The sequence below is a fragment of the Petaurus breviceps genome, unplaced genomic scaffold, assembly GCF_028583685.1.
Source record: "Petaurus breviceps papuanus isolate PSGF00001 unplaced genomic scaffold, PetGlider_PUasm1.0 688, whole genome shotgun sequence".
Lineage (NCBI taxonomy): Eukaryota > Metazoa > Chordata > Mammalia > Diprotodontia > Petauridae > Petaurus > Petaurus breviceps.
The window spans coordinates 27497368-27519567 of NW_027186457.1; the positions used below are offsets into that span (position 1 = coordinate 27497368).

At 39.8% G+C, this 22200-nt stretch overlaps 1 protein-coding gene across 1 annotated transcript in view; it reads right to left on the reverse strand.

The window, feature by feature from the left end:
* Positions 1–22006, reverse strand: part of ACTL6A (actin like 6A) — a 29078-nt gene extending 7072 nt beyond the window's left edge. Inside the window, exons 1-11 of the mRNA XM_069104815.1 lie at positions 21862–22006; positions 13428–13504; positions 11334–11508; positions 9161–9261; positions 7834–7931; positions 6574–6668; positions 6158–6264; positions 5966–6055; positions 3193–3254; positions 2694–2808; positions 2451–2531 (exon numbers count right to left, since the gene is read on the reverse strand). Coding sequence (XP_068960916.1) covers positions 2451–2531; positions 2694–2808; positions 3193–3254; positions 5966–6055; positions 6158–6264; positions 6574–6668; positions 7834–7931; positions 9161–9261; positions 11334–11508; positions 13428–13504; positions 21862–21886 — 1026 coding nt within the window. The 5' untranslated portion in view covers positions 21887–22006. The remainder of the gene's footprint in view (positions 1–2450; positions 2532–2693; positions 2809–3192; positions 3255–5965; positions 6056–6157; positions 6265–6573; positions 6669–7833; positions 7932–9160; positions 9262–11333; positions 11509–13427; positions 13505–21861) is intronic.
* Between the last annotated feature and the right edge of the window lie 194 nt (positions 22007–22200).

Genomic DNA, 22200 nt, shown 5'->3' on the forward strand with positions numbered 1-22200 from the left:
AACTCCTAGGAATATTATAGCCAGGTTCCAGAATTCCCAGATTAAGGAGAGAATATTAACAAGCAGCCAGGAAGAAACAATTTGAATATTGTGGAAACACAATCAGGATAACCCAGGATCTGGCAGCTTCTACACTGAGGGATCGAAGGGCCTGGAATGTGATATTCCGGAGGTCAAGGGAGCTGGGATTAAAACCAAGAGTCACCTACCCAGCAAAACTGAGTATCATGTTTCAGGGGAAAATATGGTCATTCAGTGGAATACAGGACTTTCAAGCATTCTTGCTGAAAAAACCAGAGTTGAAAAGAAAATCTGACATTCAGATACAAGAAGCAAGAGAAGCTTGAGAAGGTAAACAGGGAAAAGAAATCATAAGGAACTTATCAAAGTTGAACTATTTTTTTTTTTAAAGCAATCGGGGTTGAGTGGCTTGCTCGGGGTTGCACTGCCAGTTGTTGTTTCTGGGTGTGGTTCTAAGTGTCTGGGCCCGGATTTGATCCGGGTCGTCCCGGCACTGGGGCCGGTGCTCTTGCTTGCTGGCCAAAGTTGAACTATTAACATTCCTACATGGAAAAACAATAATTGTAACTTATGAAACTTTTCTCAGTAGTTGAAGGGATTAGAAATATATATATGTCTTTATATGAGGGTATGCGGGCATATGAATACATATGTGAATGTGTGTATATACGTTTACAGGTATACATAGAGGGCACGGGACCAATTTAACAGGAAGGGATGATACTTAAAAGGTGAAATTAAGAGGTGAGAGGAATATAATGAGAGGAGATGGGGAGAGACAGAGTGGGGCAACTATCTCATACAGAAGAGGCAAGGGAAAATGGTTACAATGGAGGGGAAGAATAGGAAGGCAAAAGGGAATGGGTCAACCTTATTCCTATTGAATCTGGCTTGAGGAGGGAGGGAAATACACACTAAATAGGGGATCTCACCCTCCAGGAGAATAGGGGGGGAAGGGGATGTGAGGGGGGATGATGGAATGGAGGGAAGGCTGGGGGGGGGGAGGGAAGTTGGAAGCAACCACTTTTGAAAAGGGACAGGATCAAAGTAGAGAATAGAACAAGTGGGAGGTGGGATAGGAGGGAGGGAAATATAGTCAGTCTTTTACAATACATCTACTATGTTATTGTTTTGCATTAGCCGCACATGTACAACCTATACTGAACTGCTTGTCTCCCCAGTGGGGGTGGGTGGCAGGGGGGGAAGGGAATGAATCTGGAATTGAAAGTTTTAAAATCAAATATTCAAATATATGTATATACATATGTGTGTGTGTGTGTGTATATATATATATATATATATATATATATATATACTATTATTAATACCATCTTACATGTTATTAAGAAAAAAAAGATATACAGGCACTGAGGCATGGAGATCCACTGGAAAAGTTGAAACGGGTATGGGAGAAAATATGGGAGAGAGCAGATTGGAGGTGGGGATATCCTGTGGGACTGCTGTTTTGGGGGGATGGGTGGGGGAAAACGGGGAGAAAATTTGTAACTCAAAATCTGGCGGAAACGAATGATGTAAATCAGAAGTTAATAAAGCATTTAAAAAAAAAACATTTATGAAACATGGATATGGGCCTTGAGTCGTCCTGAGCCTTTGGTCTACTCCATTTGCTAAATCTGAAACTATTTTCCAACACACTTGTTGCCATCCCTCCCTAGGCATAAAAGTCAAGGCTGACCAAAGCAGATGCTGACATGGCTTGGAGAACTTTCTCATTTTCTTTACAAAATCTCTGCCTCTATGGCAAACATTCATGCACAGGCTGCAATTATCTCCGTAATGCTTATCAGGAACACTTCAAGTCAAGATGACAAATGTTCCATGAAAGGACATCTCTGATTTTCTTTGGCCACTCAATGAAACAACTCCCATCAAATCTTTCATTTACCTCCAGAAAAGAACTTGTAAGCCATCTATCCATTTAACTGTGATTTCCTTTTGCCTTCCGCTTTCACTTCCATCTCCATGATTTCATTAGCTCCCACGGCTTCATTTGCAGATGACTCTTGGGTATACCTGGGAGCCTTTGTCACTCTCCTAAGTTCCTTGACTGCATCACTAACTTGCCATGTTGGATATTTCCAGCTGGATGTCCCATAGGAATCTCAAACTCACGATGTCCAATATAGAATGTATATAGGTATGGGGCTTCTGCATCATGTAATACAAACCTTTGGTCTAATTAATTGATTAAATCTGAACCCTGTTTTCCAACATACTTTCTATCCTTCCCTAGACACAGAAGTTACTAATGACCAAAGCAGACACTGACATGGCTTAACTGATATACATATATATATGCAAACATACATATGTAATATATATATATATATATATACACATATATGTCAGTTACATACTTTAAAATATCTAGTGAAGAGGTAGATATACAATGAAAAGCTAACACTTACTGGTCTGATGTCAATGTCACACATCCCAACACTCGTGGTAACAACATGACTGACTCCCAACATTGTGTTACCTGATAACCCCTGCAATAAAAGAGTAGTCATCAGTCAACACCTCATACTTGAATAAAGTACATCAAAAGCCATTCTAAAAATAAACCTCATCTCAGGCTTTACAACTCTATGAAGGAAAAGAACCAAACTAGCAGCACTATACCAAAATTTCCATACCACCTCCATCATTACCTTCACATTAGATGGGTCAAATAACCCTTCAGGAATCTTAAGTCGCTCAGCACCAAAGTCACAGTTGTAACCATTGGGAAATTCATAGTGAACTGTTGGCATCTGTGCAGCCACTCTGAGAAAAGAAATTAAGGAAAATTTTAAAAGAGGGAAAATCGGTAGAGAAATTACTGAAGATGCTTAAAGACAATGCTTAAAGAAGAAAACTAGTAGTGCAATAAATTCATTGAAGTTTTAAGAAAATAAAATATCAGCAGCATTAAGTAACAATGTATTCACTGGCCTTCAACTGGTACATTTTAATTCATACTTACACTCAAACGTAAGCTATAATTTACTTTAAAAACAAAATCAATCCTTTCCTATCCGATTCTAAAATCACAAATATTTCTATAGCTAAGAGATAAAAAGCAAATAGTCCAGTAAATCACCAGACAAATATGGCCTCTAAAAGATGAAGTTAAGTCACAAGATTTATAGACACAACAAGAGAACATACTGTTCATCGTAAGTTGAATCTGAGACTTGGAGCACAGAAGCTTGAAAATCTTGGATCACACACTAGGGGAAAAAATTTTTTTAAACAGTTAGGATTTTTTAAAAACGAAATTTTACTTTATTTAATTATATCTTTTGACAGAAATTGTCTTTGTATGACACAAGACCTAAGGTTTACAATGGTTAGATTTCAAGGCAAAAATTACCTTTAAGCACTCCAAATGCCATAAAAATATAAAATCTCTAATAATATATGTCACATACAGTAGGTATTATATACTTGTTAAATAAAGAATTCCTTCTAAAAGAATCAAGATTTCAACAAACGTGAAATGCCTACCATGCATGAGACACTGTACCAGATACTGAAAAATAATGTTTAGGAAACTTAAGTTATTCAGTTAAGACTTGAATAAAACTCTTATGGAACACTGGAACTCTCAGAATCTTAATGTTGACATACCTTGGAGGCCTTCTAGTCCAATTTTTATCTATCCAGGAATCTCTCCTGCTTGTTTCGGACAGGCAGGCAGGCAGTCATCCAACCTCCCACCTCCCAGAAAAGAAACCCACCAAGAAATGTTTCCTTAAAAAGAGTTCAGATCAGTTCACTTTAAGTTGCACCTCTGAATGGCTCATAAGTCTGCCCTCTAGGACGAAGCAAAATGACAAATCCAGTCCCTCTTCCCCATCACGGAAGACAGCTATCCTGTCTCCCTGGAGACTCCTTTTCTCCAGGCTGACATCCTCAATTCCTTCAACAGATCCTCTTCTGGGACCATTTCTAGGTGCCTCCCTCTGGTCACTCTCTAACATATCAACATCCTTCCTACCTGTCCAACCCAGAGATGAACACGATAATTGAGACACAATGTGAGCAGGGTAGAGTACAGACAACTATGTGCTCCATCTTTCTGCCTGCTACACCTCTCAAAGTAGCATTATCTTTTTGGTTGCTAAGCCACACTGCTGGCTCATACTGAGCATGTCATCCACTAAAAACCTCCATCCTTATGGGGAAGTAGCTGAAAGCAAATAAACAGCAAAGCCCCCAGAAGAGCAATGAAAAGAGAAGACCTAATTTTACTCTCTTCCTCCCTGGAAGAAAGAAGACCTGCTATAATAATTAGTTTTCTTCCCCCCAGGTTTACTTTTTAAAACAAGTTATCAGGACAGCTAAGTGGCGTAGTAAATAGGAGCACCAGCCCTGGAGTCAGGAGGACCTGAGTTCAAATCCAGCCTCAGACCCTTAACACTTACTAGCCATGTGTCTTTGGGCAAGTCATTTAACCCCAATTGCCCTGCCTTCCCCCTCCAAAAAGCAAAACAACAACAAAAAAAAAAGTTCTCTCTTTCAGGTTGGGGAATTCAAATATATTAATATAAGATCTTCCTATTTAAGAAGTCCTTTCCTTTCGTCATATGTACCAGTTCATTAGCCACATGGGTCAGGAGAATAAAGAGCTGTTCTGATCTGGCCAATTTTATTGACAAATTTAGCAGGTAGGGTTGTACTAGACCAAACCCCGATCAAATCACTGCTATAAACTACATCAGCACAAAATAAAAATAAGAAGGCTACTTTTTCTTTTCTCCCTAGGAAGTAAACTTTTATAATCAAAAAGAATAGCCCTAGAATTGGAGTTAGTTATTTGAATATAATTTCACATTTTACTAAATTTTTCGTGTCAGCACAAAAGGTAAAACCTACAGATGTCCAATAAATATGTCTTCCTTGGATTGTCAAAGCAGAAGCCTTAGTGATGTCATCATCTCTGATCACTCTGCTAGGAATTAATCCCTCCAAGAAATCTTCATAATATTTTTATCTCTAATTCTAAGATTTAAAAAAAAAAAGAGGGCATACCTCTGGCATGTTCAAGTCCTTGAGTTCAAGTCTTCAAAACTTTTAATAGTTACATGCTTACAATTCATACTAGCTTATTCAAGTTCTTTGTATCTGACACAGTCGGCTAGGCACATATTAGATGAGACACCTTGAGTCAGAACTCCTGTTCTTTGGGTCCTCTGTGAAACACTGGAACTGTATGAGATATCTCTAAGGTCTCTCCCAGGCCTTGATTTTAATGGGAACAGAGAGAGACTGCACCAGTGTTCTCTACCTGTACCTGCTCCCCTGGAGTCCTAGCACACAAGACAACCAGGCAGGACTGAAGATGCTGCCAGTGGCCATTGAACATAATGGAGTTAATCAGTCCACACTGGACCATGACTCTGCTCGATAAATATCCTAGGAATACAATCATTTTCAGCATTTGATCCTGCCTCCCAAAAGAAAAATGCTGTTGTAACTCATGAGATTCATAACAAATAGCTATTCTTTTGTAAGCTATCTATTTGGCAAGAATCAAAATACCCAAACAAGCTAATCCACTTTATTTATAAAATGTTACTGAAGAGATGAAACACCTGTGAGGTACTAGGGACAGTACTAAGGTACTACTATGTCAGAAAAATAAGCCAGCATCTACTATGTGCCAGGCACTCTATTTACAAAGATAGCTCCTGCCTTCAAGAACTTTACAGTCTAGTAGAAGAGAGAAACACCCATAAGTATGTGTAAAAGATACTCAAAATAACTACAAGGACCTTTTTTAGGGGAGGGGAGTTCCTAGAAGTTCAGGGGGTCAGGAGTACCCCCTCAATCTCAGAGTAGTAATAGTTATAATACCAGGCATTTTAACATCATGTTTCCCAAGTCCCACTAAAGAAACACTGCAGACAGTGATCACATGAGATAAGCAGCTACTTACATTACACATATAATTGTGCCAAGACCTTGTAACCTGTGGCAACTTTTCTTTTCTCTTCCAATTTGCTGGGGATCCTTCACGAACAGCCTCCTGAGGTAAGCAGAAGGAGTGGAATCAATTCAAAGATTTAAACCTGGGAGGATGACAGGAGAAAAGACAAAACCATCCCTCACCAACCCAACTATGATTTACCTTTGATGCAATCATATATGGAGGGATCAATTCTACATTCATTTCTTGGAAGAGTTCTCTGCACTGCATGGTAATAAAGTCTCCTGCAAGAGGTGATTTCACAATGCCTGCAGGAAAAAAAAGAATCCTCAAGGACCATTAATGCCTACTCAAGTTCCCTGGGACAGAGGAGAAAGATAACACCAGCCCTCCAGGTCACCAAAGCCCAAATGAAACACATTAGTAAACCCACAAGCTCTCAAATTTCTGAGCATGTCATCTTTAACTATACAGTATTCCAAAGAGCAGCCTTTTATAAAATTATAAGACCAAAAGGCATTTTTTCCTTGAAAATGCCTAAGATAGTTCCTATTGATTTTTGTTTCTAAATAAATCATGTATGTGCATATGCCTGTGTGTTATTCCAGGACATTTACCTTGCTGAAGGACGTATCCATCATGGACTGGAATGGCAGTAGTATGAGTGGCCCCACTATCCAATATTAACCCTGTGGAACGACCATTAGCAAATCTAGTTTAAAGAGTTAAGGAGAAGACTTCAAGATACCTAAAATCCTGTCCAATGGGATAAAAGCCTCTTTAAGTAACAACGTTTATGAAGTTGGTTTTTTAATGAAACCAAGACCAGCTTCTTGTTGACAAATGACATGCATTAATTTTTAACATACACTTTCCATCTACTCCATAGGTATCTTGCATTTCCATGTCTCTTATCATAAGAGTGTGAGCCCCTTGAAGGCAGAGGCTGTTTCTGCCTTTCTTTGTATCACCAGCACTTAGCCTAAGAACTGGCACACTGTACACATTTACTAAATGCTTGTTTTGCTGTCCCAGGAGGCCACTTTAAACAATGAAGGTAATCTATGTGAAGTCCTTTCTCAACTACGAGGTGTGAAACACGTAAACAGTTACCATCATCTGCCACCATCTGCACTATTTTCGCTCATGATAGTCCAAGGTCAGGAATGCCCTCCTCTCTGCCTAGACAAGTCCTACCTGTCTGTCCTTCAAGATACAGCCAAAATATCACCACCCCTCTATAAAGCCTGAACTCATCCCTTACTGCTCTTAATTCAAAAACAATCAGAACCTATGCAATTCAAAATTAATCACAAATTTCTTATATTATGGTCTTTTATTGCCTAACTTTTCATATATTTGTCTCCTTAGCTAAACTAGTGAGAATAAGGACATATTTCATTTATCTCTGTATCTTGCACAGAGCCAAGCAGAATGCTTTGTGCACAATTAATATTCAGTAAGTGTTTAATGAAATTCCTTAAACAAATTAATAGCCAACTCCAAATTGTCTGTGGTAAAAGAAAACAAAAAAGTATGGCTAACAAAATGTAGATAATCTAAGAACTTGTATTTCATGACTACAATCCCATCAATGAACTTTTTGCCAACAGGGCTGCTAACAAGCAGCCAAAGTAATTGATTTGAATGTAGGCTTTCTTTTTCTCTTCTTACCTTCGAGGATAGCAATGTTAATGACAAGAAAAATACCAAAAAAGGCAGAAAGGGAAAAGAGCGTGACAATCTACAAACTGAACAATACCTGTGAATAAGAAAGAGCTGATTAATGCCTCAATTCCAATAGTGTTACTTTTAACAAGCACATTTATATTGCTTCTGAAAAAAAAAACCCATAAGTACCAATCCTTTAAGGATACGCTGTAAGAACTGCAGTTTTACAAAGGAAGAATGCAGGGATGTTGTAGTGTTCAAACATCAACTCTGTCAGTTTCTCTCTTTTTGCTCTGGTATTCCACTTGGGGGTTGGGTGAGAAAAAGGTGAGGAAGGAGAAAAACAATACTTAAGTGTGACTGTTTAGTTCATAATTTAAACATGTTAATCTCAAGACTCACTACCACAGAAGCAAAGCAATCAATATCCAAGATTTATATAATCAAATATCATTGCTGGTTTGGCAAAGAAAGCTCATCATAAAACTAGGTTTCAATTTACCTATCTCTTGCTATGAGTTCTTAAAAATAATTAATCTTCCAAGTAAAAGGAAATGAAATCAGACTTCTTGGAGACATTTTTAAAAATGTACTCAAAGTGTTTCAAAGTATCCAGTAACTAAACTCTAAAATATGCAACCAGAAGTTGCGAAATTTTCCTTTTACTTGTAGAGCAATCATGAAAGTAAAAAGAAATCACAGAAAACTATTTTCACAATTTATAATCATTGTTTTTCCTCTCTAAATCCTCCATTTAATAAACCATGTTATTCTCGATGTCAGACAATCTCAATTTCTGGTCAATATATGATTTCTCATCAAAGTGAGAGACTTTGGGATATAAAGGAAATTAATATACTGAAATGTGAAAGAAGTACACAAAATGAATCCAATGTTAATGGAATCCTTGGAGGAAAAAATGATAACTACGAGATTCCACCAAATTGAAATAAGTGAACTAAACACACAGGTGGGATAACTTATGGTCATTTCCAAAACTAGCACCCCTATGTTCAGGTTTCACTGAATTATTCCAAATTCATCATATTCTAAATAGGTATTTAAACAAAATTAAACTCATACTTCTTTGTTTTCAAATTCAGCATGAAACTGGCTATCCTTTATGAAAGATCTTATACAAAGGTCAAAATTACCCTTTTACTATTACATGTGTTGTTTTCTCTTTATTTCAGATCTAGAAGTAAATCTCAAAATGTATTTTATTTCAATTTAGTTAATCCCACGTTTAATTTAGTATTTGCTAGAAAGGAGTCTTCTTAAAATTCCAATTGAAAACATATTTTCTTTTAAAACTAAGTGCCCTTCTTTAGAAAGAAAGCTCAATAAACTTGAAGTTGCTGATAAAAAAGAGGAAGAGTGTGCATGTCTATATTAAGTTCCTACCTTCAAAGCACCAATTTAGATGCCTTCTCAAATCTAAACCAAAGAAAGATAAAACTCCTCAAATGTTTTTGAGACTAACAAAACAACTGTTAAAGAGAAATCAAGAATGTAAGATCTCCCTTAGCTCACCGGTGCTTCTGACATTAGAACAGGGTGCAAGCTGGCTTCTGATTTGACGTGCATCTTGTAAGTGTGATCCAAAATAGCCTGGAAGCTGTCCCAATCTTCAACTGCAATAACAAAGTTAACAGTTTAAAAACAAATATGCCATATATTGCAAAATACATTCCAATGATTTCTCTACCAAACCCGGAAGACCTCAGTAGCAATTCACAGACACTCTCACTTCATAGTAAAACACTCAAAAAAGATTTCCTTTTCCAGGCATAATCTTTCCTTTGGTCCCTCCACCCTTGTACTAAAATGTCTCCAGAATAGAAAGGTACAGCATAAAGGCCTGATGGAGTGTGAGGAAGGCCTTTACTGGATACCTTGTACCAGTAGTTCTGAAGACAAATCTAACTTAGAGGCACCACACTTGAGTGGGAAGAATACCAGAACTCCAGGTTTATACTCTTCTTCCAATGATCACTCTGGGTGAAGGTAGGCAAATACTCAACTTCTATGAACTTCACTCTCCTCTTCTATAAAATTAGAATAATTATGCCAGTAGTGCTAACCTCAAAGGGGAACTATGATTATTCAATCACATGTTAACAAAGTGCTTTTATGATGAGCTTTATAAACAAAGGTGTCAAACCTTGAGTGCTGCCTGAACCAGATTAAAACATCATTGGGAAATGTTTAACAAAATAAACAAAAATATAATACAACATAGATAATGTTAATTTGTGGTTTTCTCAGTCAATATGCAACCCTCAGGTCCCTTTTAGTTTGAGTTTTATACCACTAAGCTAAAGCTTTAATTAGTACTAACTGTCTAATTAGCCAATTGCCAAATATCAAGTGCCTAATCTGTAGCAAACACTATTCAAATGTAGAAATGAATAAGGCATGATCCTTCAAGACCCTCACAGTCAGGATATGGAGATGAAATGAACCAAGAGGAAACAATTAGAGAACAGTGACAATTGTGCAGACCCATACAAGTTTACAAGAAGGGATACTAGAAGGACCCTCATTTTGCCAAAAAGGAAACTGAGACCAATGGAATAAAGTAAACCATTCTCAGCCACAAGATGAAGTGGCAAAGCTGGCATCTAAATCCAGATGTCCTGGCATCCATGAGCCCTTCACAGCTGTATAATACTGCTATGATCAAGAGAACCTTTTAGAAAGATGAAAAAAACAAACAAACAAACAAAAAGCAGGAGAATACCACCTCCAAGGCTACAATACAGCGGGAAAAGCCAGACTGGAAGGACCAATGTCCTGGAGAACATACACTCTCCTGCCCTCAGTAGAGAGGCTGGGATTTATAAATGCAGAATGCTGCATACAACGTAAGATGGGGCTGCTCTCTCAGTAACTTTTGCTGAACTATTCCAAGAGTGTGTATACAGGGAAATTACTATAGTGGAAAAAAGATGTATAAAGAAAACTTTTTTAAAAAAGAAAACCTGTAGGAAAGCTGAAAGTGCTGTGGAGACTTGAGGTTTCCAGAGTCCATGCCTACTATTCCTAGCAGAGAAAAGGAAGGAGAACCTTCCAAGGGGGTATTAAAGTAAGAGAGTAGTTGGAGCTAATATGGACAGGCAAGAAGCTCACTGGGTAAAATTAGGTAGTTGGCTTTGTCCTGGGGGAGATGACAACTACTGCAGGCAGAATTTCTGACATTTCACTTCATCCAACTAGGTACTGACAGTCTCAGCATCTCAGATATATCATCAGGGAATGAGAGTTTCAAGATCTGGTTTGGGTTTCTTTACACCCTTATAATTTTATCTCTGTTCCTCAGTTTTCCCATCAATAAAACAAAAGGAGGAATATTAAACCAAACCCCTAACAAAATCTGCAGAGGCATCCTGAATATTCTGTGTGAACCCCCTACTATAATTCCTTCCCCTCATATATTTAACAACATGTTGTGTATTGTTTTGCTTTTAACAGAAGGAAATTGGTGTGATTTGATTTTCAAGCACATATCAAGCAGATTTAAAGAAACCTGGATGTACTAAGGAAAAATGTGGTAGTTTTTCTTCACAAATCCAGTACAACCAGCAAAGTAATGCATAATAAACAGATTTATTTTTTTTCTACTAAGAAGAAAAACTATTTTACATGTACAAGATACGCCATCTAATATACTGGTCGTTATTTCCAAGGGAAAAAAGTAGCATACTCATTCCATTCTTTAAAGGTGATATTGCCTCCATATTCTCCCTTGGAACACGAAGTGCATTGGTATCTATGTAATATGTGGGACCTCCTTGTTTGCCTTTATCCCCATCTATTTCCATCAATGTGCTCCCATCATCCCTTTCAAGTACCACACCAATAGCGGTGGGAAAATCAACCTGCAATAGAAGAAACAGGAAAAGGAGACAAGTTACAACAATACTTTTCTCCTACAACCCACACCATAACCATGGGTGTCTCATCCCACCTACTCTCACCCCCCTCCCCGCCCCAAATTCTGACCTGCCTTCTTGTCTATGTATACTCTCTTTGAGATGCCATGGTTTCAAGTATCAAGTATAAGCAGATGACTCCCCAAGTTAAATATCCAGCCCCTGTAGCTCTCCTGAGCTCTGGTCCCCCATCACCAACTGCATGGTACCAAAGGTATCTCAAAATTCCACATGTTCAAGACTCTTCCCTCTAACATCCCTATTGCTATTGAAGGCGTCACTGTTCTCCTTAGGTCCACAAACTTTAAGGTATCATTGGCTCTTTCCTCTCCCTCATTCCCCTTATGCAATCAGGCAAAAAAGTCAAATGAATTCCATCTCCTCGATACCTCTCCAATTCATCCCCTTCTTCCTACTTACACAACTTCCACTCTTGGTTCAGAACCTCCTCCTCTTTCTAGTACTACTGCAATAACTTCCTCCCTGGTCGCCCTGACTCAAAGCTCTCCTTTTCCCTAATCCAGCCTTCACCTGGCTGCCAAACTGATCTAAGTTCTAGCAATTCTCTCTATTGCCTCTAGGACAAAATACAAACTCCTTGACTTGGCACATAAAGCCATTCCCAGTGACTCCAGTCTCTAGGTCCAGGCTTATTTACACTATGTATTACTTTCCTTCATGGGAAGAGTGCTAGACTAAGAATCAGGAGAGATGCAACTTCATATTCTTCCTCTAATGATTACGAGTTATGTGAACATGAGCACATACTTTTTAAACTCTCTGAATCTGTTTCCTCATTTGTAAAATTAGAACAATTTCTATAGTGTTCACCTTACAGGGTCACTGTGGTCATTCAATCATATGTTAGCAATGTGCTTTATAAACCCTAAACTGATATATAAATGTCATCTATTATTAGGATTAGTTGAAGCAGAGGTGTCAAAATCCACGTGCCACCTAAACCCCATTAAAGTGGGGGGGGGGGGAGGCGGTGCCAGCAGCTAGGATAGAGCATTAGCCCTGGAGTCAGGAGGACCTGAGTTCAAATCCGGCTTCAGACACTTAATACTTACTAGCCTTGTTACCTTGGGCAAGTCACTTAACCCCAATTGCCCTGCCTTCCCCGCTCCAAAAAATAAAGGTCAAAGGGAAATGTTTAATAAAATAAACAAAAACACAATACAACATAAATAATATAATTTATTGTTTTCTAAGTCAATATGCAGCCCTGGGATGGGCCCTTTCAATTAGAATTTTATACTACTGAGCTAAAGTAGCTGCTATCATTTAATTATAGCTAATTGCCAAGTATCTATCAAGTGCCTAATATGAAGCAAACACTATTTGAGTATGTAAGACTTTGCCAATTCCTCATGAGTTCTGTTTGGGCCAAATTGGCCTATTTTAGGTTCTTTGTATATAAATCCCCCTTATGCCACCTCCACACCTTTCTAGAGGTTCTCCTAGTGCTTGGAATATCACTTGGCTTCTTGGAATCCCAATTCAAGGTTCAGCCCAACTGTCACCTCTACACAAGGCCTATCCTGAATCCTACATATTCAACTACTCTCCCCTAGAAGCTACTTCTAAATTCTTTATCTGTGTACATGCTGTTTTCTCCCAGTGGAATGTAAGCTTCTTAAGGACAAGGGCTGTTTCATCTTTGTCTTTTGATTCTCAGCACCTGGCACAAGGCCTGGGCATATAGTAGCATTAATAAATTCTTGCTGAATGAAATAGTTTTTCTTTTGAACTATATAGCCCTGTTTCTGTATTTACTGCTCCACATAAAAACTTCTTAAATTTATTTAAAGCTATGTAGTGATATTTTTACACACATCCTACAACCCAACAGTTGTACCTACCTTTGGACAGTCCTCACCAGCATAGCCAGCTCTCACTGTATAGGAGCCAATGTCAAAAACAAGAGCCCCAACTTCATCTGGAAAGATAAAAAAAGGATCACAAGTAGGTAGCCAGTGAACACTATCATTTTAATATTAAAGAGTTGAAATGCACCCTGCTTAAAAGGAAATGATATAAAGTAAAACCTGAAATTAAATACAAAACATTATATTATTAGCAGCATGAATGTGGAACTCTAAATTAAACAAAAAATGGATTTACTTTAACACTTGAAATCAAACAAAGAATTAAGCTCTCCTGGGTCCTACTTTTATGTCATAATGACAAAAAATATCAGTCCTGCAAAGACATTTGATAAAAAAGGGTAAGAAGTATCCAAAGTAAAAGTATGCCATATAAAGCAGAATAAAAATATTTCAAATACAGTTTTATACATACATACACACACAGTGCCCTGTGAAAAATAATTAAAATAAAATTATTTTAAATTGAATCTATTATATAGACTAATATAGATGAGTTTTGTTCTGGAAACTTTATACTTAAACCCCTTAGTGAAAGCTTCCAATTATATTTTTAAAACATATCCTAATTATAATTAATATAATAACTGAGAATTAATTTAGTTATCCAATAATTGCTAATAATTATAGTTAACATTTATATACCACTCACTATGTGCTAGGCATTGTATAAAATGTTTTATAAATATTATACCACTTGATCCTCACAACAACCCTGGAAGGTAGATGCCATTATTATCACCATTTTATCAATGAGGAAACTGAGGCAAGCAAAGGTTAAATGACTTGTCCAGGGTCACACAGCTAGCTTGAGGATGGTTATGAACTGAGATCTTCCTGACTCCAGGCCAGGTTCTATATCCACTGTGCTGCTCAGCTGCCAAATCAATTAGTCTTCATACTACCTATCTTTACGATAAAGAATTCCACAGGTTAAGAAACAGTTCCTTAACTGGTACACTTGGCTCAATTTCCTTATTTTACAGTCCTGACAAATTTCTTGAAACATTTCCTTTGGTTTCCTTAACTTCGTTTTTCCTCTTGCTTCTTCAGCCTCTTTTTTTGTCTCCTCCATAGGCTATTGTTTCAATTCTCCAACTCTGAAAGTCCCCAGGGCTGTCTTCTGTCTTCTATTTCCAGTTAACATGAAGTTTACCAGAAAGTCAGTAAGTCAAAACACCTTGTTCCCATTAAAGCTTTATTGTTCCACCCACCAGAGACCTTAGAAGGTATCTAACTCATATTCATTGGCACAATTCATTTGGTAAAAGAGACTGCATAGTCAAATGAAAAAAGCGTGAGATCAGGAATTAGAAAAGCTGAGGTGTCTCAGTTCTTAGTTAGCTGTGTACAGGCCTCAAACAAGTCAAATAATTTCTGAGACTATTTCCTTATTTTTAAAAAGGAGAACAATGCTTACTCATGATAGATATACTACAATACTGAGGCAACTTCTAGCTCTAAACATATGGAAAAATAAAACTCAGTGTCCGTGATTCCCATGAACACAGATTACAATTTCTCAACCACTTAGATGCTCTTCTGGAGGCTCTATGAGTGAAGTATTCTACATAATATGGTCAACCTAGCACTGAATCCCTCTGAACTGAACCGAATAGATCCTTGTGGAGAAAAAAAGGCCATCAGTCCATTCAAAACTTAACCATCTAGGTGAGATTGGCCAGCACTGTCATTATAAGATACCAAAACAGAACTTTAGTGGAAGATTAAGGTATTTGGTGATAATAATATAAGCTATTACATAAAAAACTCCCCAAATCCAAATGCCCAGGCCTGACCTCACAATTCCAACTTTTGATACCTTCATCAATACCACAAACCAAGTCCAATTCATCTCATCTCTTAGCATAGCCCCTGAATGACTCTCCAGCTCTGCTCCTCTCCCATCAATTAATTTTGCACATCCCTACCATATCAACTTTCTTACAAAGCCATCTTCATCATCTTCCTCCTTGACTTGGAAACCTGCAATGATTCTTTATTAGTGGCCTCTGGAGCCAAGTTCACATTCCTGAGCCTTACATTCAAGGTCCTCCTCATTCTGGCCCATTTTCTCTTTAGGTTTCTCTCCTCTCCTTCACAGGTCACGATCTATTATACTAGGACTAGTTTTTATCTTAGCCCCACTAACATAATTGTCATTCCTGCCCTGTGTGCTAATTAATGCTCATAAAATACCACATGGTTCCCAGCCTGGATCCACCTTCCCCTTTTCAACACTTCCTTAAGTCCTATCAACCCTAGAAATGAGGGAAATATAAAGACAGGATATTCATCTGGCTTCCCAGAAATGCTCCACTCACACACAGATACTACTTGAGTTCAGGCCCTCATTAAATCTCTACTAGATGATTGCAACAGTCTCCTAATTGGTCTTCTTACTTCAAATCTGGTCTATCCTGCAAGTGACTTTCATTATGCACAGATATGACCATAACACTCTTCTATTCCATTAACTTCAGTGACTCTAATTGCTTCTAAGATAAAATACAAACTTTTCCATTTAGTGTTCAGGTAATACCTACCCTATCTACCTCAGAGGGTTGTTAGGAGAATCAATGCAATAACATATTAACTATTGGTAGCACTGTAATGAGTGGTAGACCTGGAGTCAGTAAGGTCTAATTTCAAGTTCAGCCTGAGACACTTACTAGATGTGTGATCCTAGGCAAATTACTTAATCTTTGTCTGTCTTAGTTTCCTCATCTGTAAAATGGAGATGGCACCTATCTCCCAGCATTGTTGTAAGGATAGAATGAGATATTTGTAAAAGTTTTCATAAGGTTTACAAAGCAAACATTAAAATGCTACATAAATATCAGTATTATTATTAATTACATTCAAGTGTTTTATAACCATAAAATGATATATAAGTAATCCTGTAAACTAAAAGGAAATAAATTAATTTAAAAAAAAATTTTTTTAAATGATATATAAGTGCAAGCTAATACCAATAATAGTTATCATTAGGATCTAGGTCATCCTAAACAGAAACTACAATTTTTCAGGCTCTAGGGATCTAGATAGTAAAGAGGACTAATCTAATGTGTACTAACTCTTGCCAAACCATTTAAATCCTGGATAATAGCTTGTTACCTTGTGGTTCATCTGTCTCCTGAAAATCAATTAAAGTTATGATTTGGGTTTCATGAGGGCCTATGGCTTTTTAAAAAGTCTATATCCAATTTTTTTTCTTTGTTTCTTTGTTTATTTTTAATTTTCAACATTCATTTCCACAAGATTGTGAGTTACAATTTTTTTCTCCCCATCTTTCCCCTACCCCCCACCCCAAAATAGCAAGCCTACTGAATACTCCTTCCCCCAATCTTTTCTCTCTTATATCCTCCTCCATCACCCCCCTAACTTTCTAGTAGGGCAAGATGGGTTTCTATACCCCACTACCTGTATATCTTATTTCCCAGTTGCATATAAGAAATAAATTATATCCAATTTTTACAGGCTCAGCAATAAAATTAATATTGTGAAAATGAAGGTTTTTATACAAATTAACTCTCCAATTTGGTCAGGAATGGGCCCTGGATATTAATTAATCTTTACACCCCTCCAAGTGATATGGGAATCCTGAAGGGTAATACATAAATTGAAGCCAATATGTACAAACATATTTGTGACTAAAATTTTAGATGTAAACAATAAAGGAAAATATCATATAGAATATATCAGAAAAGTCAATTTGCTTTAAAGGTCCAAATATTAAGGCTGACACAAAATAGAGGCTACATCCCTAAAATGAAATCTTGTAAGAAAAAAATATTTAGGCATACATTTAATGCTGACTATAAACCAAATTCAGATTTCACACAAGCCAGTTCTGTATAAAACAGCCTATCCTAACAATGAATCAACGAACATTTTTTAAGCACCAACTGAGAGGCAGTGTGGCAGTGGCTAGGTCCATCTTGGAGTGAGGAAGACCTGATCCAAGTCTGGCCTCTAATATGCACTGGTGTATGACTCTCCAGGGAACTTCGTTAACCTCTCAGGACCCTCAAGCAACTCATTAAGAGGAGCTATTACAGAGAAGTTGCTGATCTATACAGGTAGAAGAGATGTTTTCACTAGGAGTTCACTACGCTAATAGAATCACAGGTCTACACTAAAATAAAATGGTCAAATATTGTCCCAGTTGCAGGTTTGCAAAGATAAATGAAACAGTCATTACTCTGAAGGAGCTTATGTTCTATTGGAAGAGATAATATGTATCTGCCTAAGTTTATATAGAAGATAAAGTAATTTGGAGGGGGAAATGGGCACTACTAGCAACTGCAAGTGAATCATGACTCAAAGTAAATCATGACTGAATTCCAGACATGGGGGATTGCCAGTACAAAGGCATGGAGATGGGAGATGAAGTATTGTGTGTGAGCAACAGGAATGCTGCTTAGGCTGAAATGTACAGTTTGCAGGAAGGGGAATGATACATAAGGTTGAAAAGCCAAGCTGGGGCCAGGTTGTGAAGGACTTTAAAACCAAAAAGAGTGTCCTATTTGACCCAGGAGGTAATAGGGAACTGCTGTAGTTTACCAAGTAGTAGAGTGTAACTTATGGTCAGATCTGTGCTTCAGGAACATCATTTCAGCAGCTGTGTAGAAGATGAACCGTGAAGAAACCTAAGGCAGGGAGGTCAGTTAGGAGGCTACTGCAACAGTTGAAGGTGGTAAGGACCTAAAATAGAGTGGTGGTCAAGTTCGCAAAAAGAAGGGGAGAGATGCAAGAGATGTTAGAAAAGCAGATACAATGAAATTTGGAACCTGACTGCATATTTGGGGTATTAATCCCAAACAGACAAAATATGGTTTGTTGTTTAGTCGTTTTCAGTTGTGTCCAATTCTTCAAGACCCCTTTTAGGGTTCTCTTGGCAAAGATACTGTAATGGTTTGACATTTCCTTCTTCAGCTCATTTGACAGAGGAGGAAACTGAGTTGAACAGGATTAAGTGACTTGCCCAGGGTCACACAGCTAGTGTCTGAAGCCAGATTTGAACTCATGAAGAGGAATCTTCCTGACTTCAGGCCTGGTGCTATATCCACTATGCCACCAATGATAATCTACTTTTAAATATTTTTGAATATCACCTAGAAATACACAAAAAGATTGGGGGGAGGGGAGTTGCTGTTGACATAAAGGCTACAAGTACTTTGGGAAAATGTTTTCCACTGGATATACCAGACCTATACAAATTGCTCAAAGACACGAAAAATAGCCAGGTGCTTATATTTATTTCCTTAATTAAAATAATGACTTGCATATCCATCTCCTAAAACTTTATGTAGAAAATGATCCTTAGTGCTCTACCCTGTCTTTATCATCCAGGGGCTGCTTATATTATCTAGATTTAAAAAAATAAATAAGCCAGAGATAGAGTCTTATTATTTAAATAAATATTAAAATTTAATTCATATTTTTGTTATTGCTGCTGAAAAACTGGAAGCTGAAAAAAACTGAAAAACTTCAGAAAAATATGTTCCTCAATGGATAGTTTTCTATAAATACTTCAAAGTAATAGAGATTTTAAAATAATCTCATAGAAATTTCCCTTTTAATCCTAAAACATTTTAATTAGCAAACACCCTATACACTTAAAAAAAATTTCCCTTGCCATTTCTTCTAATGTAGGTAGGCAGAGAAGGGTATCCCATTTCCTTTAAGAAACAGCTTAAATACAACTTTCTACATACTCCTTCACAATGCTCCCAACTACTATTTCCCTAAATGTCTTGTATTTTTACTCAGTATATTCTCATAAATGGTTGTGTTATCTCCCTCAAAACAACTCTAAGCATGTTGAGAGAAGAGATTATTTCATTTCTTCCTGTCTTTGTATTCTCCTGAGTCTGACACACGGAAGGCACTTAAATTCCTGCTAGATATTGGAAGGGCTGTAAGAAATCAGGCAAATTAATGTGCTCCTGGTGGAGTTAGTTGTGAATGGTCTGGCCATTCTAGAAAACAATTTGGAATGATGAGACAAAAAATTATTAAACTGCGTGTACCCTGACTCCTCAATACCACTGCTAGGTCTATACTATACCTCAAAGAGACCAAATAAAGAGAAACAGGTACCTTAAGTTCAAAAACGTTTATAATAGCTTTTTTTCTAGTAGCAAAGAACTGGAAACCAGCAGGGCACCTATCAATCAATCAGTCAAGAATGGATGAATAAAGGACATGCATACTGAGCTGAAAGACAAAGGGACTAAAAGAAAACTGGAAAGATTCCTAAGAACTGAAGCAGCTGAACCAGGAAAAACAAATTATACTAAAACAACAAATGCTGGCTCAGCAATGATTGTTTTAACATTAAATCAATGTGTGATCTTCAAGCAGATCATCTCACCTCACTGGGTCTCAGTTTTTTCACCTGTAAAAAGACCTATAAGAGAAGCTCATGTCCTATAATTCTGGAATGCAGTGCTTTCACTGAGAAAGAAAACTGAGGCTCGAAGAGAAAGTAACTTGTCTTCGATCATGCAATATGTGGTGAAAGCAGAGTAGACCAAAACCCATGTCTAACCTTTGGTTCAGTATTATCAGCTTTTTTCAGAATTAGTGACATTAAAACACTTGATACATGCTTCTTAACAATATGGCCTAGGAGAGGCAAAAAGTTATAAACTGGAAATGTACTGATTTTCAAAACCATCCACATGCCCACGATGCTTAAGCAGTTTTCCTTTGGAACTGGGTATAGAGAACGACTGAGGGGAAGTAGCTAACTGCTCTTTCAAAGCTTCGGTATTTCAAGTCAAAGACAAAAACGACCACAGAAGTAGAAAAGCCTGATATGCCTGTTGTTCAATACTAAATAAAATGAAATAATATGTATTACAGTATAGGTCCCTTGGCTGAGTTGCAGGAAGGCTAAGAGGAAGAGTTAATAAAGTAGCAGACAATGCAACTGGTGTGAGCCTTTCATGAATACAGGATTTTAGAAACCTTAGAAATCATCAAGGTGACCCTCTCATTTGAGATGAGAAAATGAGGTCCAGAAAGGACCCCAAGGACATAAAACTAATTAAGTGGGGTGTACAGCCTGAGAGCCTTCTCTTCCGACTCCCAGGCCCAGTTCTTATGACTACCTCATTTCAGGAGGTGCACAGAAAGGTTTAGCAAAGACTTCTAAGAACAGTATACAAGTATACAATCCCTTTCTAAATCTCCTGAGCCCACTTGCCAGAAGCTTTTCTAACAGTATCCCAACCACAAAACAACTTCTGAGAGCCAACTGTCAAAAGAATCTCTCCTGAGCATCATCTCCTGCCAGTGCCCAGCCCTGGCAGGACCACGAGTCTCGTGCAGAAGGGATGGGGGAAGGAAACCCCGGCCCTGACAAGAGACTGGACATGCAGGCTTCTTAACCTGTTTGTGCACCGAACCCCTCTGGCAGCCTGGCCAAGCCTAAGGACCCTTCCCAGGGGGTCTGCGGTTGTAAGGAAATGCCACATGTGGGTGAGAGCTTAGCTAAAAAGGACGTGGCTGCTCGCTGCTGTTGCTGTTCGGGGTGACCGGCCCTCCTGAAATCTATCCGCAGAGCCAGGTTAAGGCCCCCCCCCCCACCCGGCCGGATGATCTCGGAGTCTGCTCAACTTGCTGGTCTGATTCTGAGTGTCCTCGGGCAGGGCGGTCCCCGCAGCAGTCTGTGCGCCCCGCTAAGACCCGGACAAAGGGTATTCAGGCCCCACGAGGTGCCAGTGCCACCCCCAGAGGCCCAGGGGCCCCCACCGGGACAGGCGGAGCACTGACTCGGGTCCGCAGGTATGACCACCGGGCAGGGCTCCAGGCCGGGCTCGGCCACTGCTCCCTGGACACTCGGGACGAGGCGCGGGGAACGGGGCCACCGGTGTTAGCAGGGGCTGGGCGCCTGCTCCCGGGCCCGGGGGTGCCCCTCTCCGTCCCGGCCGGCTCCGCGCCCCGAAGCAGGCCGCACCTGGCCCCGGGGTGCCCCGTGAGCTCCTGCCCTACCCCGGGGCTCCCTCTGCCAGAGGTCGCCGCCTCCCCCCATAATCCGGGGCCGCCGCACGTTGCTGCCGGGCTCTCTCCCTTCCGATGCCGGCGTCCCCGTGGCCGTGCTGGGCGCCAGGACGTGGATGGCTGCCCTCTCTGGGCCTCGGGCCCCCGGCAGTGTTGGCGCCCGCGTACCGGCGCCCAGCCTGCTGCTGTGTGACTGCGCCTGGCCGTCGCTCCCTCCGGGCCCCAGGGGAGCCCGAGCAGGCCTTCCGGCTGGGACTCCGGGCTTCCCCCTCTCTCCGCGTCCCTGAGCGGCGCCGGAGCGCGGGGATGCCCGCTCTGAGTGGGTGAGTCCCACGAGGGGCTCTCGGGCCCGGCACTCTCCGGGGCCCGCGCGGCCCGCGCCCGCGCTCGCGCTCACCTCCTCCATAGACGCCGCCGCTCATGGCTGCTGCTACTGCCGCTGCCGCCGCCGCCGCCGCCGCCGCCGCGCTGAAGCGGCCCCCGGCCCCGGCCTGTGCGGCCCCGGTGCCTCCTGGGCTCCAGCAACTGCCGCCCGCCCCCCGGCTTCCCCCTGAGGCAACAAAGCGCCGTCCGTCCCGGAGCGCATCCACACGTGCTGCCGCCGCGCCGCGGGCCAATGACGAACGACCGGGTCTACGCGCTCGCCAATCCGAGAGAGACGTTGCCCCCGCCCGCTGTCGTCCGGCCAATCGAACGCTCCCGGGGGGGTGGGGAGAAAGCCAAGCAGCGGAAGGGG